Genomic DNA, 14,056 nt, shown 5'->3' with positions numbered 1-14,056 from the left:
AGAGGGTCCAGTAGATGAAGAAGGAAAATTATAATTAATAGGGGTATTGGATCTACCATTTGGGTTTAACAAAATATTATCAATTTGAGCCGCAATAGAATTTGAAGGAGAAGAGGAATCTTTACGTTTTTTGGGATTCGAGGGAGCAGAGGTTGGGGATGTTATTTTAGCGTATGTTCTTCTGATAATAGGTTTTGTTGTGGGTAGTGGAGACGTAGAATAAGATAAAGCGGGAAATTGTTGGGGAGTTGAGCTAACGTTTATTGTTGGGTTTGGAAGGGTATCATTACTCAGGATTTTGGGGACTTCACCACAAGCTTCAAAATAAGAAACCCCATTAGAGGCCATAATTTTCTTTATTGCTATTTGGCGTTTATACTCAGGGCAGTTTTTATATGTGGCTGAGTGGGACCCATTACAATTAATGCATGTTTTTAGTAGGGAATCATCTTTATCACATTCGGAGGATTTGTGGGAATCGGAACAGATGGCACAACGGGGAGAGCTTTTACAGTTTTTGGTAATGTGACCAAATCTACAACAATTGTAGCATTGGGTCACTGGGAAGATGTATGTTTCAACGGGGCGGGAACAGTAAAACATTGTTACATAATCGGGGATAAATGTGCCTTCGAATGTGATAAGTACAGTGGTGGTAGGTTTATAGGACGGTACGCCCTCGGGAGATGTTGTTTTTCGAGATATCCGATGTACTTTCAATATTTTTACTTGCTTGTTATTTTGCATATTTTCTAAAATAGTTTGTTCATCAATATTTAAATCAATGTCTCTAACAACACCTACCCGAGTTACGCAGTGGGTAGGAACATACGCATGGAGTTTTTCGGTTTTTAGGATGGGGTTGTCGAGAAAAGCATTTGCTGATGTACTTGTTTTAAATTGGACGCAAATCCTATTGCGACCCAAATTTTCTATCTTGGCGATATTCGGTATTTTATTTGTGTATAGAATACGACCAACGGCTAAAGGATGTAAGCGTCCTATATTTTGATCCTTGGATTCAACAAATATCTTAAAAGGTCCGAGTGCATTTTTTTGGTATTTAAAAATAGGTTTTTCTTTGGTAGGTATTGTGGAATTGTCAGGTAGGACTAATGGCGTATCATTCTTTGGCATATCATTAGGAGTAGGGTTTTCCAGACCCATCCGAGAAGGGTCTGGTGGAGATTCATTTCCAGCCACCTCCTAATGGTTTATATTAGTAAAAAAAATATTGAAAATTTATATTTTTAAAAATATTTATATACAAAAAAAATTAAAAAAACAAAAAAAACAAAACAAAACAAAAATTAACTAACTACTAAGTAAACAGCTATTGTATGTACTCACCAGGTAAAAAAAAGGTAACAATTTAAACACAAACAAAACTGTCGTAAACAATGAATGAGTGAAATATTGTTGTTTTTGATTTGAAAAAAAATAAAATTCTTGATATTGTTGTAGACGAAAAACAAATGCGTCTATACTCTATCAGAGTCTTAACAAGAATCGCCTTAGTATACCTTGCATATTACATATATGCATGGTATAACAACCATTTGCGATAATGTGTGGCGCTAGATGTCATTACCCTATGTATAAACCAAAAGTAAAATTTCAGTTGGTAATATTTGATTTCATTTACTTAAATGTCATTTAATTGTCAAATTATAAAAACACGAGGTTAAAACAATAACAAAGTAAGAAAACAATATAAAATGGAAAATATTGAAATTGATGACTCGGAATTCTATCATCAAGATTTCACAACTGCATCAGAATGGGAAATATTCATGGCACGTATTGAAGAAATTTTACATGAGTGGAAATTAACTGTATCTTTTTCAAATGTAAAATATCCATCATTTTCTGATGGCATATGGGAGAGTGAAAGTGAAAATTTATTTTTCGCGGACGTTGAATTTACAATGACACATCATTTTTTAAAACCCTTATCGATTGATGAAGAACCTGAACTATATGATGATTTAGAAAACGAAACAAATTATGTATCAAAGGAACTAGATTTTACTGGTCAAGATTTTCCTCCTGTACAATATATTGATAAACCTGGTATTAGTTTAGCACGCGTTTATGGATTACATAATTTTGTGGTGCTATCACCAACAAAAAATATTGATATTGATAACGAGAGTAAAGTAAAAATATTATTGAGTTCTGTCCATATGGCAGTCAATAATTCAAATTGTGAATTACCAATGTTCGTACAAGTGGGGGAAACATGGCAACAATGTTTTTTAGGCGTTAGTGAATCTCGTGGCCTGTGCACAAATTTTGATATGATTCACTTACAGAAAGGACCTCAACATTGCAAATATTTAACAGGGTTGTTAGATGTGTTTAAATCAAAAATAGCATCCCCCATTCCACTAGATACTGTAACGGTTTCCGTACAGTTTAGTTATTCACTTGTATTTATGAATAAATTTGAATTCCGACGACGGGAAACTATTGGAGTGGAAGATATTGGAAGATTACAATTTGGTGCATGTTTGGATCCCTTCAATGAAATGCTTTTGTTAGCTTCTTGGGAAAACTTACCCGAAAGTGTTGTAGTTGATTCACAAAACTATTCAGATTTTGATCCGCTCCATGCTGCATCATGGGCAGTGAAAATAAAAATGGTAGATACACCTGCATGCCTGCTGTCTGATTGTATTCTTGAATTTTTACATTTAAGTGCGAATAATCAAACATTGCCCGATTTATTAGGTGATTATGTAACAGATTCGAATAATGAAACTGTGCTTGCGCTAAATCGTATAACTGAATCAAAAGTTCCGTCACTTACTAGTGTATTACGTCGCGCGGCAAGTGTTGGAACAAGCCAAGGACGAAAACGTAGTCGTAGTTCAGATGGACCGTTATCGGAAGAGTTTATTGTGCCAATCTTATACTTTTTATTCCCTGATGCAGAACCAGAACCTAAAAGACCGTATATTGGAGATTTTGATCATCCAACAGATTCGGGTGTGCTTAAAAGTTGTGGGTTTGATTCGTTAGTTTGGCGTTTGGCAATTATTTTAGCTCAAAGTGCACATTCCTTGGGTGGAGTGCGTACAGTTGGACATATATGGTATGAATTTGTTCAAGAAATGAGATACAGATGGGAAAAAAGCATCAAAATACCTGGGTAAGTTATGATTTCAGTTTAATAACATTTTTTATAATGGCTGCGCCTAGCCAAACTGAGCGCTTAGCTAGCTAGTACCGGCACCTTAAATATTGACTATCAAATTTTTATTGAAGATATTTGGTGTGCCGATATTAAGCACTCTCGAGCTGTAAGAGCCACCAACCTGTTAGTTCGGCTAGATGCACCCATTTTGATTTCTTGCTGCATAATTATGTTTAAGAAGGTTCGAGCACATAATATCGAAGTGTTTAATCCCACAGGTCTAATATTAGTAACACAATATAGATATTGATTAATATATTGATCGTCTTAGGAGTATATTGAAATAGTAATTTTGATGGAAAAAAAATTGAAGAAAATTTGGCGACGACGTGGTTACGCATTACACCACTACTATTAGAACGGCTGCTGTCTCAGTTTATATCACCATTTTTATTGATTATTATTATTGACTCGTACGAGGGCACGCATAATAATAGATATTGCTTCAATAATATTGCCCGTGTGACGATTGTATGAGGCGGGTCTTACAGTAATTGATTTTAAAAGATATTATTGAAAAGTTATTAAACATTCTTTTATTTATAATGAAAACATTTTACTTTTTAACAACTTCTGATTTTTGTTAAAAAATTGGAAAGGTTAATAATAATTAAATAATGCACTTTATTTTGTAAATTATAACAAAGGTTTAAAAAAACAATTTTTATAAAACATTAAAACAGCTTCTGTAAATTAATAAAACAAAAAACACGTTTTTATTATTATTTGAAAATGAAATTAGGAATAAATGTCTTTTAAATGTTAAATAATCCTAAAAAAAATTATTATATTTTAATAAATATTATTTACTATATTTATTCACAATAATTATTAGTTATAAACATAATAAATATAATTGTACTCAGCCGTCCATAAAAATATTGGTTTATGCAAAAATATTTTTTGCAAAATATTGCACATAATTTGAGCACAATTTGTTCAATGGTAATAATTTCTAACTAAATGTTTTCGTGAAATTTAGGAGCAGTAAACAATAACTGATTACAAGTTTTATCAATTTGGAATAGGTAATAATTTTTAGTGTTCAATCGAAACATGATTTTTAGCCGAAACCAAAACTTCCGTCTCTCAGTTTTGGCCGAAACCGAAACTTTAGACATGTTAAGATTTCTAAAGATTGTTGAAATTTAGTTGAAACTCGTGAGCAGTAGAATCTTATCACTAAAGTCATATATCCCCCATATTTAATATTTCTTCAAACAAAACCGGTTAAAACAAGATTTTCTGGTATATAAAAAAGAGTTGAGGGGCTGAGAAGTTGGCATCCCCAAAAGGCACATCATCGACACTAATTCAACTTACGTGCCAATTTTCAACCATCTAGCTCAATTTGGAAAGACTGTGAAAAGCCTTGGTAAAAGGGGGTGGAATTACTAGAAAGTTAACACTTCCAAAAGGCACATCTTTGGCACTTATCCAAACTACGTACCGATTTTCAACCCTCGAGTTCAATTTTTAAATGAATATATTGATTTTTTGCAGCTATAAATAGTGCTATCTCCCGGGCATTGCAATTTTTTTACTTCTTCTATTAAAAAAAATGTTACTCTTATAACTTTATTTGAGTAAAGTTTCGGTGCGGCTAAAATTTTGGCTTATTTTTTAATCGAAACTAAGGGTGAAACAGAAACTGAATCTTCGATCGGTTATTAATAATTTTATTGAATCTACACGAATGTAATTTCTCTGTATATAAAAAATCAATTGATCAACTGACTAATATTGTTTTATTTATTTTCAAATTTGTTAAAAATTTGAAAAAGTGGCTCTAAAATACTTCTAAAAATATAATGACTTGATAAACTAAATTATGTACAACAATTTTTGTGCTATTAAATAGCTTATTTATTTTACAATTTAAATATTACTTATTCACTTATAATATACTTTAGTCAAGTACCATATATATTTATTTTTACCCACACATTCATATAAATGTGTCTACATACACACAAACATTTATTTTTATTTAAATTACCGACTTAGACATCTGATAGCTTCATATAATTCACTCACAGATGGCGGGACTATAGTTCGCAATATACTTTAAGTCGATATAAAATTCTTTGTCTATCATATTGGGTATTATATTTAGAAATGTTATATATGGTATTTGACTAAACTATAATATATTTATGGATTATTACGGTTCTTATAACTTTGAAAAATATTGATTTTACAAGAATCAATCACGAAGTATACGTAATACAGGAGGTTTAATAGAATGTTAAATAAATGTACATAAATTACGGATTACCATTTACTCTTAAATTTTTAGCACCCCATTTATGGATATAAATTTTGGAATTTGGATTTAGATATTTTCATTATTTATTGTTATAGCGCCAATTGTAATACACACTATATCGTAATGTCAGTTTTCTAACTATTCCGATGTATGAAATACAGCCCGCTGATAGACGGGTGCATCTTGGACTTGTTTTCGAGTACGGAATCCTTTAATACTACGCTAGATGCCAGCAAATTAGGGCAGAAACCTTAATATAAAATTTTAGCAAATATTTTAAAACGTAAACGTGTTGAATAAACCTATTTCGTTAAACCTCTTTGAATACAAATATACTTCGTGGAATTAATAATTAATTTAGTTTGTTTCTTTGAGGGATAGAGAAAGCTTTTTTAAAATTAAACAGGTTTGCCTAATAAACTAGTACTACAGCCTCCTCACTTTAATTTTTTTTTTAGCATGGAATATTGAATGGGCTTTATTTTTAGCCAAATTAAAAGAAGACAATGGTTTATTGTTTTGCAAAAAGAAGATAAAAAAATAGCTTAGCTTTACTAATTTTTTCTAGGAATCAATGTATACAGAAGTAGAAAATTTTTTACAAAGATGTTTTCATGAACCGTAATAAATTTTCTAAATTTTATTTTACAATTTAAAAAAAATTTGGTCGAGGTCTTTAAATATAAAGGGCTATGTTCATTATTTTTAAATTATGCATGCCCTAATATCTTACCATCTAAATATGAAATTGAAATTTTATTTACAAAACAAAAATATCCTAATTGTGACTTACACAACATTTAAAAAACTAAAAGTTTGGTACTGATTTTATCGTAATTTTCCAATGTCAATCTAAAATAGTTTTTGAAGTTCCTGTAATATTTTCACTAAAACGGAACTTGCTTGAATTTTTTGAATAAATTAAAAATTTGGCTGCGTATGTATTTCAAAATAAGCACGATCGTTAAAGTATTTTAGCAAATCATTAATTTTTATTGCGTAGGATTGAGTTGTTGTAAAAGTTCTCTCATTCAATACTAGAACATATCTTCGTGATTGGATATACAATTGGCGAAAAATGTACACATATACTGCGAATAACAACACAAGCTTTAAGAGCGTGTTCCTTTAGCATTTTTATGACGAAAACTCTTCTTCTTTTTTTTCCAAAACGAAATAATTTAAAATAATCGTTACGGGTCAATGAAGTTAGGAAATCTTTGAGAATAAACGCTCCTCTTCGTGCGACAATGAACATGAGATGAGAGACATTCTTTACTTTTGCTCCCTAGGTGTGTAATATACTATTTTCTCATTGCCCAACGTTCCGATTTCTACGCATCATTTCTATCAATCTTCTTAGCACATCTTAATCTTATAACGCAATGATTGGTGCAAAAGCGAGATCTTTATTACCTTTTCTCACAAACAGACATCGATAGGAATAGTTTGAAATACGCATATTTTGATAATTATAAAGATAAAGATTTAGAGAGTCGTACATGTGTCCCACACAAGGCGTACCCGCATACTAAATACGTAACATTTAATATTTCTCATAGTTTCTTAATTATTGAGTTTTGGGCAAAGGTGTAACTGTGAAAGAGTGTTTTTCCAACACGATTATATTAAAATGGCGTATTAAACTTTTGTTTGTTTATTTAGAATCTGTATTATTTTTTGTTACTAATTTTGTTTTAATTGATAAACTAAACTGCCATCTATTGAGGAACATACTAAGAATCTTTACTCTCTATTCGTGAAAGAATGTAATACATAAAATTCATTCTAATGTGACATAAGGACACCGTTTACCTTAAAAACATCAAAATACAGGCAATAGTGTCCCTACTTGTTTTGAAAATACGTACGCTAATTTCGCCTGACACATCATAACGGAATTATTGCAAATTTACAAGAATTTGGAACATAAATTGTCTTTCGGAAAGCATTTGTTGACTTTTGATTAGTAAAAGACAGAGCAACACATTTTTCAATACAATCAATTCAGACTTTCAAATTCTATTGAACGAGAAATTAATTCGATTCATTAAAAAAATTAGGTTTATTAAAATCATTTAAAAAAAAGTCTGACAGTTGAATTAATTCTTGAATCAGGATTGCTCAATCCAATGTTACTTTTGAGCATTTAATACTGACGTTTTATTATAACATGATGATCATATCAATATTATTTTTGAAAATAAATTATATTACATCAATAAATATCTTATGAAATTTTCTTTTGTCCGTACAAGAAAACTCACGTTACCCGTTAATTCAACAGACAAAATGTTCTTATGACTTTATTTTAAAGCACGGAAATATAGCTAATTAAACATAATTTAATTTGTGTTGGTCCCTAATATAAACGATTTGATCAACGAAAAAAAACACACACGTATTTTTCTAATATAAAATATCCTCTTCTTTTTGTTCATCACGTTCCACAGTTACAGATAATTCCACAACTAACTTCGCAACATTTTTCTTTGCATCTTTTTTCAATTTACTTTTACTATTTGATGATGTTGTGTCGTTTTTATCCGACGTACGTTTCTCTTCGGATCACAACGGCACTAAACCTCCACGCGTCGTTGGATTTCTTGCCATATAAATGTCCATGTCATGATCAGTCCAATTGTCAGATGTGTCACAATAGTTGTTTAATGTGTGTGTAGAACCAGCTGTACTATAACGGCTTCCTGGACGATGTTCGCGTGTTCGTGATCGTGGTCTTGTTCGTCGTCCACCGCCACCTCCTGCGTTTGATCCAACTGTTGCTGTAGCCGCTGTCAAGTGGCTAGGTGGGTATGATGAGCGTGACATACGATCTGAAGCACCAGCCAACGATTGACGAGATTGACGTAGCTCTATTAAAAACAAAATAAATTTGAATGATTTTTGAACTAGCGTTTTTGAAATAGCGATTATTTTGCCATTCGGTTTTCTAAGGTGTTCTGTCAATTAAAAGAAATTCTTTTTGTAAAAAAAAGTTATATTTTTTCGGTGAATAAAATGAATCGCTATACGTTCGATGCTTCTCCCTATATATTATTGGGTCATTTTGAAATTCTGAGCTTGAATCTGACTTCAGTGCATTAAAATTTAGTGTTACTTTGTGAATAATTCAATAAAATGAAAATTAGTTGACTTGCTTATTAATTTGGAAATTTTGAGGTTATATATTTATTATTTAGGACAAACCTTTTTTATGTAGAACCCATGTTAGTACGTTAAGAAAAGCGGTTAGACAAAATTAGACAATTTTTCTAGTTGATTACCTGGATTAACCACATTAGAAGAAACCCTCATTTAAAGAAACCTTTTTTATTGGCGGAGAAGAGTGGTGGTGTTTTTGGTAAGTAGTAGAATTAGAACAAAATATGGAAGAAGAGGAATTTATATTTTTGGAGAAATTTATTTCCTCAAAGTTTACCTTGACGAGTTGATACTAAATTACTAGGGAATGAAGTAGGTGCTAAATATCGCCCCGAATGATTTGAAAAGCTATGCTGGGATTGGCCATCGGCTAATGAACGTGACTTCGTACCATTTCCTTTTTGACTAAAATGTGAGCCACCATGTGATCGCATATCATCTGGTATCATTGTTGCATTTATTGATGGTGGTTGATCGATTGCGTATATTCGTGGACGTTGAATACTCCTTGCACTATACGCAGAAATTTGATCCCATTCCTAAAACATGAGAAAAATTGATTAAAAACATTTATTTTAGAATTACTTAGGTTAATGAAGTTGAGTTAACTTTATAGGAATCCGGAATTTTCAAATGTGTGTTTCAGGAGCTTCAAATGTGGTAAAATGATTGAAAAAACGATGTTTATTTTGCTAAACTGAAGTTTCTAAGAAATTTTACCTACCTTATGAGTATTATAGGCATTAAGCGTAGCTAATGAAGACAAAGGACCACCAGGACTATTCGCCGAACAACAATTTACGGGTAAACCACCAATAGGTAATCCAGTTTTTACTCCCATCTGCTGTTGTTGAAGATCGTGCATTTTCCTGGATCTCCGACGAGACGCAGCTATAAATACAATTACTGCTATTATAATTGTACCACAAATTGCGGCACTTGCTGCGATTGTTATTTTATCCATATTTGATGTCGATGTACCAACTGTTCGAACTTCACGACATTGTGTATACGGAACTGTTTCTGGCGTTACATTTATTTCTTCTAATGAAATAACACATACAACAATACACTCCTGAAAATATATAATATCAACGATCAAGTTTTTGGTTTCTTGTAATTAAAATAGTGGGGATATATAAAAAAAAAGTGAAATGTGTTAGATACAAAACAGTTTTGTAATTGAGAAATCGGTAGAAATAAATTCGGCGATCGTGGAAGACTTAATTTTTGGGAATTTCCTGCCTAAAACTGGAGAGTTGATATTTCTACGAATATCATAGACAAGGGCATCCCGACCATATAATATCTGCAGTTGTTAAATGCAGAATTATCTTGTATAAATGCATTATCCAAAACAAAAAATGATGTGGAATCGTGTACTTACAAAATGCGTTCTTTCAAGTAGGAATTATTAATCAGACAAGCAACGACGGGTTGAAGCTCTCCTTTCCTTACCATTCCACCCCCTTTTAAAATTAATGTATAATCATAATTTACCTGTGATGGAACATTTTTAATTTTAAATTCTCGTTCACTTGCTTCCAATGGTGGACCTTGTTTAAAACTTTTATCTCCAAATAAACGATATACAACACGAAATCCTAATATGTTCGCAGTATCCGATCCCCATTGAATAATAACAGAATTATCTTGTCTAAATGCATTCTTTACTATAACTTCTGTATCGTCGTGTTTAGTTCTGGGTGGAAAACCTAAAACTAATGGCGGTCTTTGATGTTGTTGTTGTGGCTTGGAATTTAATCTCCATGGTGGTAAAGTTGTACTTCTAGAATACGTTGTAACCTCTGTTTTTTGGGTAACATTTTTAACAGTTGTTGAAACCATTGTTGTGGTACTAGAAACAGGTGCAACCGTTGTTGTTGAGGTAGTCGTAGTTGTCGTAGTTTTCGGTTTTCTAGTAGTGGTAGTACTTGTTGTAGATGTGATATTTGTATTATTTGGACGAATTGTTGTACGACTACCAGGTGGAATTAACGAGTCAACAACTCCGGTATTTGTACCAATCACATCTTCAGGATTTACAGCTGTCGCAACACCAATTAAATCATTCGTGTTTTCCGATACAGGTGGTGGAACTGTTGGTTGTCCGGGGCATATTAATTCCTCTGGTTGTATATTATAAAATCCACGTTCACGAAATCGTGGTGGACTACCACAAAATTGTGGATTACGTTCACGGCTTGTTACCTGCAAATCACCATTTCTTATCCATTCGGTAACCCAACGTAAACGACAATCACAATGCAAAAATCGCCCACCCAAGCTTAAGCCTCGCAATGTACTATTTAAATGTGATAGTGCGTTAAATGGGACCGTTGATAATGGATTACCATCCAAAGCTAAGAGTGTAATTGATGGATTTCCTTGAAATGCATTTTCTGGTAACTGTGTTAATAAGTTAAAACCGATATCTAAAACACGCAATTCTTTAAGTTCACTCATACCATCAGTTGGAAAATCAGCCAATAGATTATTTAATAAACTCAAAGAGCTTAGTGTATTTTTAACACCCTCAAAAGCTGTAGGTCCAAGGGTTTGAATTACATTTCGTTCCAAGTTTAACGCAGTTAATGAATCTAAACCCTCAAAACTGCTATAACCATTATCACCAGGTAGTTCTTGTAAACTATTTTGTGATAAATCTAAAAATGCTAATTTTTTAAGACCACGTATTGCTTCTGGTACATTTTTTTGTCGGGTACCTTTTAAATTTAAATTTTTTAAAGTATCTTTCACACCATTTAATGCTTCCGGTGATATTGTACAATTATTGTCAGATAATTTTAATGTTGTTAATTTTTTGAGTGTGATAAATGCATTTGCTGGTACTTCAGTAATTCGATTTTTTGATAAATCCAATAAAGCTAAATTTTTTAATATTTTTAAACTATCGACGGGTATTGCTGGTATAATATTTTCTTGTAGATTTAAATTTTTCAACGTTTCCTCTTGACCTTGAAATGCATTCGTTGCAATTGTTTTAATTTTACATCCTGATAATTGTATATTATGTACTTTTAAATTAATAAATATAAAATCATTTAATTCTGTTATTGTTGAATTATTGATGTATAATAAGTCAATTGGTGTATTTTGTGCATATAAATCTAACGATTGTATTAATTTTGGAAAATCCACCATATCACATTGTACAGATAATTCTTTACCTAAATTGTATGCACATAGACATGATGATTGTAACTCGGGCACTTCACGTTGCCATGGACATTGTCCTTTAATTAATGTTATTAAAAATGTTAAGTGGATGGTTATAAACAGCAGATAATCTGCTGATTTTTTATTATGTTTCGCCATACGATCGATGTTAATTTTTTTTTTTTTTTTGGTAGTCTGAAACAAAAAGAAAAAGCAATTAATTGATGTTATTTTATAGAATAGTATTCGATTTTTATTTAATACTAGCTAAATCCGTCACGCGTTGCAATGCCACATGAAGTTAAAAGTGACGCTATTTACAGCCTTCGATGCATTAGTTTCGGATGTATAAGCATATTCCGGATTTAAAAGAAACGGACAGACTAATTGTCTGCAAAATGAAAAATGAATTTTTCGATATATTATCCACAAAGTTCACTCGCAAATTTGCATTCACTTTAATCAATACTTTTTAGCCCCCTTTCGACGCAAAAGCGAGAAATAACACACCGTAATTTGCCTCTACCTTAAAAAAGGAAATTAGTAAAACCATAATTTGCCTCTACCTTAAAAAAGAAAATTAGTGAAATACTCTTTTGTGAGTTTTATGACCTTGAAGCATTCCAAATTTGAACCTCTAATAAAAATCTAGTTATTAGATGGTCTGTTATAAATAGTTTTTCATTCACAGAGGTTCAAATTTCTTTTATCATTAATATACAGGCGTGGTAAAAACCATGTTTTAATTATGATTTCCGTCAAAATTTTTTATTATTTATAATTACATGTTTTTTAAAGCAAATAATTTCATTTTTGTATTTTTTTTGTAATATTTCCTGGCAAATTTCTCCATGTGCATAATTAATAATCTTGTAATTATCATGAGTTTACTCAATTAAATTGTATTTTTATTAATAATATCTACAGTTTATTCGATGTTTAAACATAAACATTATTTAAGCAAATTTATGTTTTAATTATGATTTTTGGTTTGATCAAACCGTAATTGTTTGTTCAAAAATTATGAGTTTTCAAAATACTAATTCGACAGTTTGTAGCAGCAATTTTGTGTAAATCGAACCGCATATGTCCTTCAGAATTTTTATTATTTAAAAAGTATTTGATAGAAAGTACAAAATTTTGAATTGTTTCAAAATAAAAAATAATTTAATTTTTTTATTTTTTGAAGATTTTTAAGCAAAAAAGTACTTTTGTGATTTTTTATCTAGACGCTTAGTTTTCGAAATAAAAATTCTTGAAAAATTGAAAATACAATATTCGATTTTAAGTTTTCAGTCTCTGAGGGAATTCGCTTAGCTAACGCATTTCCTGCGCTACGAATTTTTCTATTAGTCTAGCTGATACCCACGACTTTATCTCTGAATGAAATTTAACATTGTTAGCTTTTGCATACACAAGATTTTGAGGACAGCGATCCAAGGAGCTGAAGGTAATCTAAATGACCAAAAGTATAGTTGGTGTTTAGGGGCGAGGATAAATGGGGCCAAGTAGCTTGAAGAAGAGCACGTGGTGGAATTGTTTATAAAGTTTGTATTGTCGTTGAATTGAAGCGAGCGGGTAACTGCTTGTTTTGATATAAAATAGAATATTACACAAAATAAGCCTAATAATAGTCGATGGAATTACCTTGCTCTAATTTTTTAAGGTTTTATTTTGAAAACAGAATATAAAACTATAACTCTATTGATTATTTCATGAATTCCATCCATCATTGATTGTAGGTGATTTATATTGTTTAATTTAAATTACTTATTAAAGTTAAAATGATGAATGAATAACTTTCATACTCTATACTTTATAATTAATTCATTAATTGTGTTTGACTTAACATTAGTATTGTTCTTATTGTCAATATTTTTTTTAAACATTCAATCAAAAATAAATTAGAGCATGCCTTTACTTCAATAATGTTAAAAGTAAGTTTGAATGATTTTTTTTGTATACAATTATTATTGTTTTAATTTTTGTAGTATTCTTTTTTATAATTTGAATTAGGTCATTCAAAGTTTTATTTTGTACAATGTAATTGTCTGTTTTTAAACTCCTATCCAATCATTTGCTCATACTCAAGTTCTCTTTGTAGTTTTTGGATTCGATGTATCATTAACGAAATGGATTTGATAATTATTTATTATTTACATTTTTTAATCAGCGATCTAAAAAAAGGGGTGTTATAAGTTTGACCGCTATGTGTGTGTATGTCTGTCTGTCTGTGGCATCGTGGC

General features: G+C 31.2%; 2 protein-coding genes across 2 annotated transcripts in view; one reads left to right on the top strand and one right to left on the bottom strand.

Annotated features, from left to right (window-relative positions):
* The first annotated feature begins 1,688 nt into the window (after positions 1–1,688).
* LOC123296825 (rab3 GTPase-activating protein catalytic subunit) overlaps positions 1,689–14,056 on the top strand; it is a 98,616-nt gene continuing 86,248 nt past the window's right edge. The window contains exon 1 of the mRNA XM_044878494.1: positions 1,689–3,154. Coding sequence (XP_044734429.1) covers positions 1,719–3,154 — 1,436 coding nt within the window. The 5' untranslated portion in view covers positions 1,689–1,718. The remainder of the gene's footprint in view (positions 3,155–14,056) is intronic.
* On the bottom strand, positions 7,725–11,969 carry LOC123306029 (leucine-rich repeat and fibronectin type III domain-containing protein 1). Its single transcript, XM_044887891.1, has 4 exons — positions 10,131–11,969; positions 9,355–9,705; positions 8,908–9,169; positions 7,725–8,341 (listed from the first exon to the last, which is right to left on the bottom strand). Exons 1-4 carry the CDS (start codon positions 11,967–11,969, stop codon positions 8,037–8,039), a joined length of 2,757 nt encoding a protein of 918 aa, XP_044743826.1. The 3' UTR covers positions 7,725–8,036.

The sequence above is a fragment of the Chrysoperla carnea genome, chromosome 1 (genome assembly GCF_905475395.1).
Source record: "Chrysoperla carnea chromosome 1, inChrCarn1.1, whole genome shotgun sequence".
Lineage (NCBI taxonomy): Eukaryota > Metazoa > Arthropoda > Insecta > Neuroptera > Chrysopidae > Chrysoperla > Chrysoperla carnea.
The sequence above is the reverse complement of the archived record's forward strand: the minus strand, read 5'-3'. Positions and strand labels throughout refer to the sequence as shown.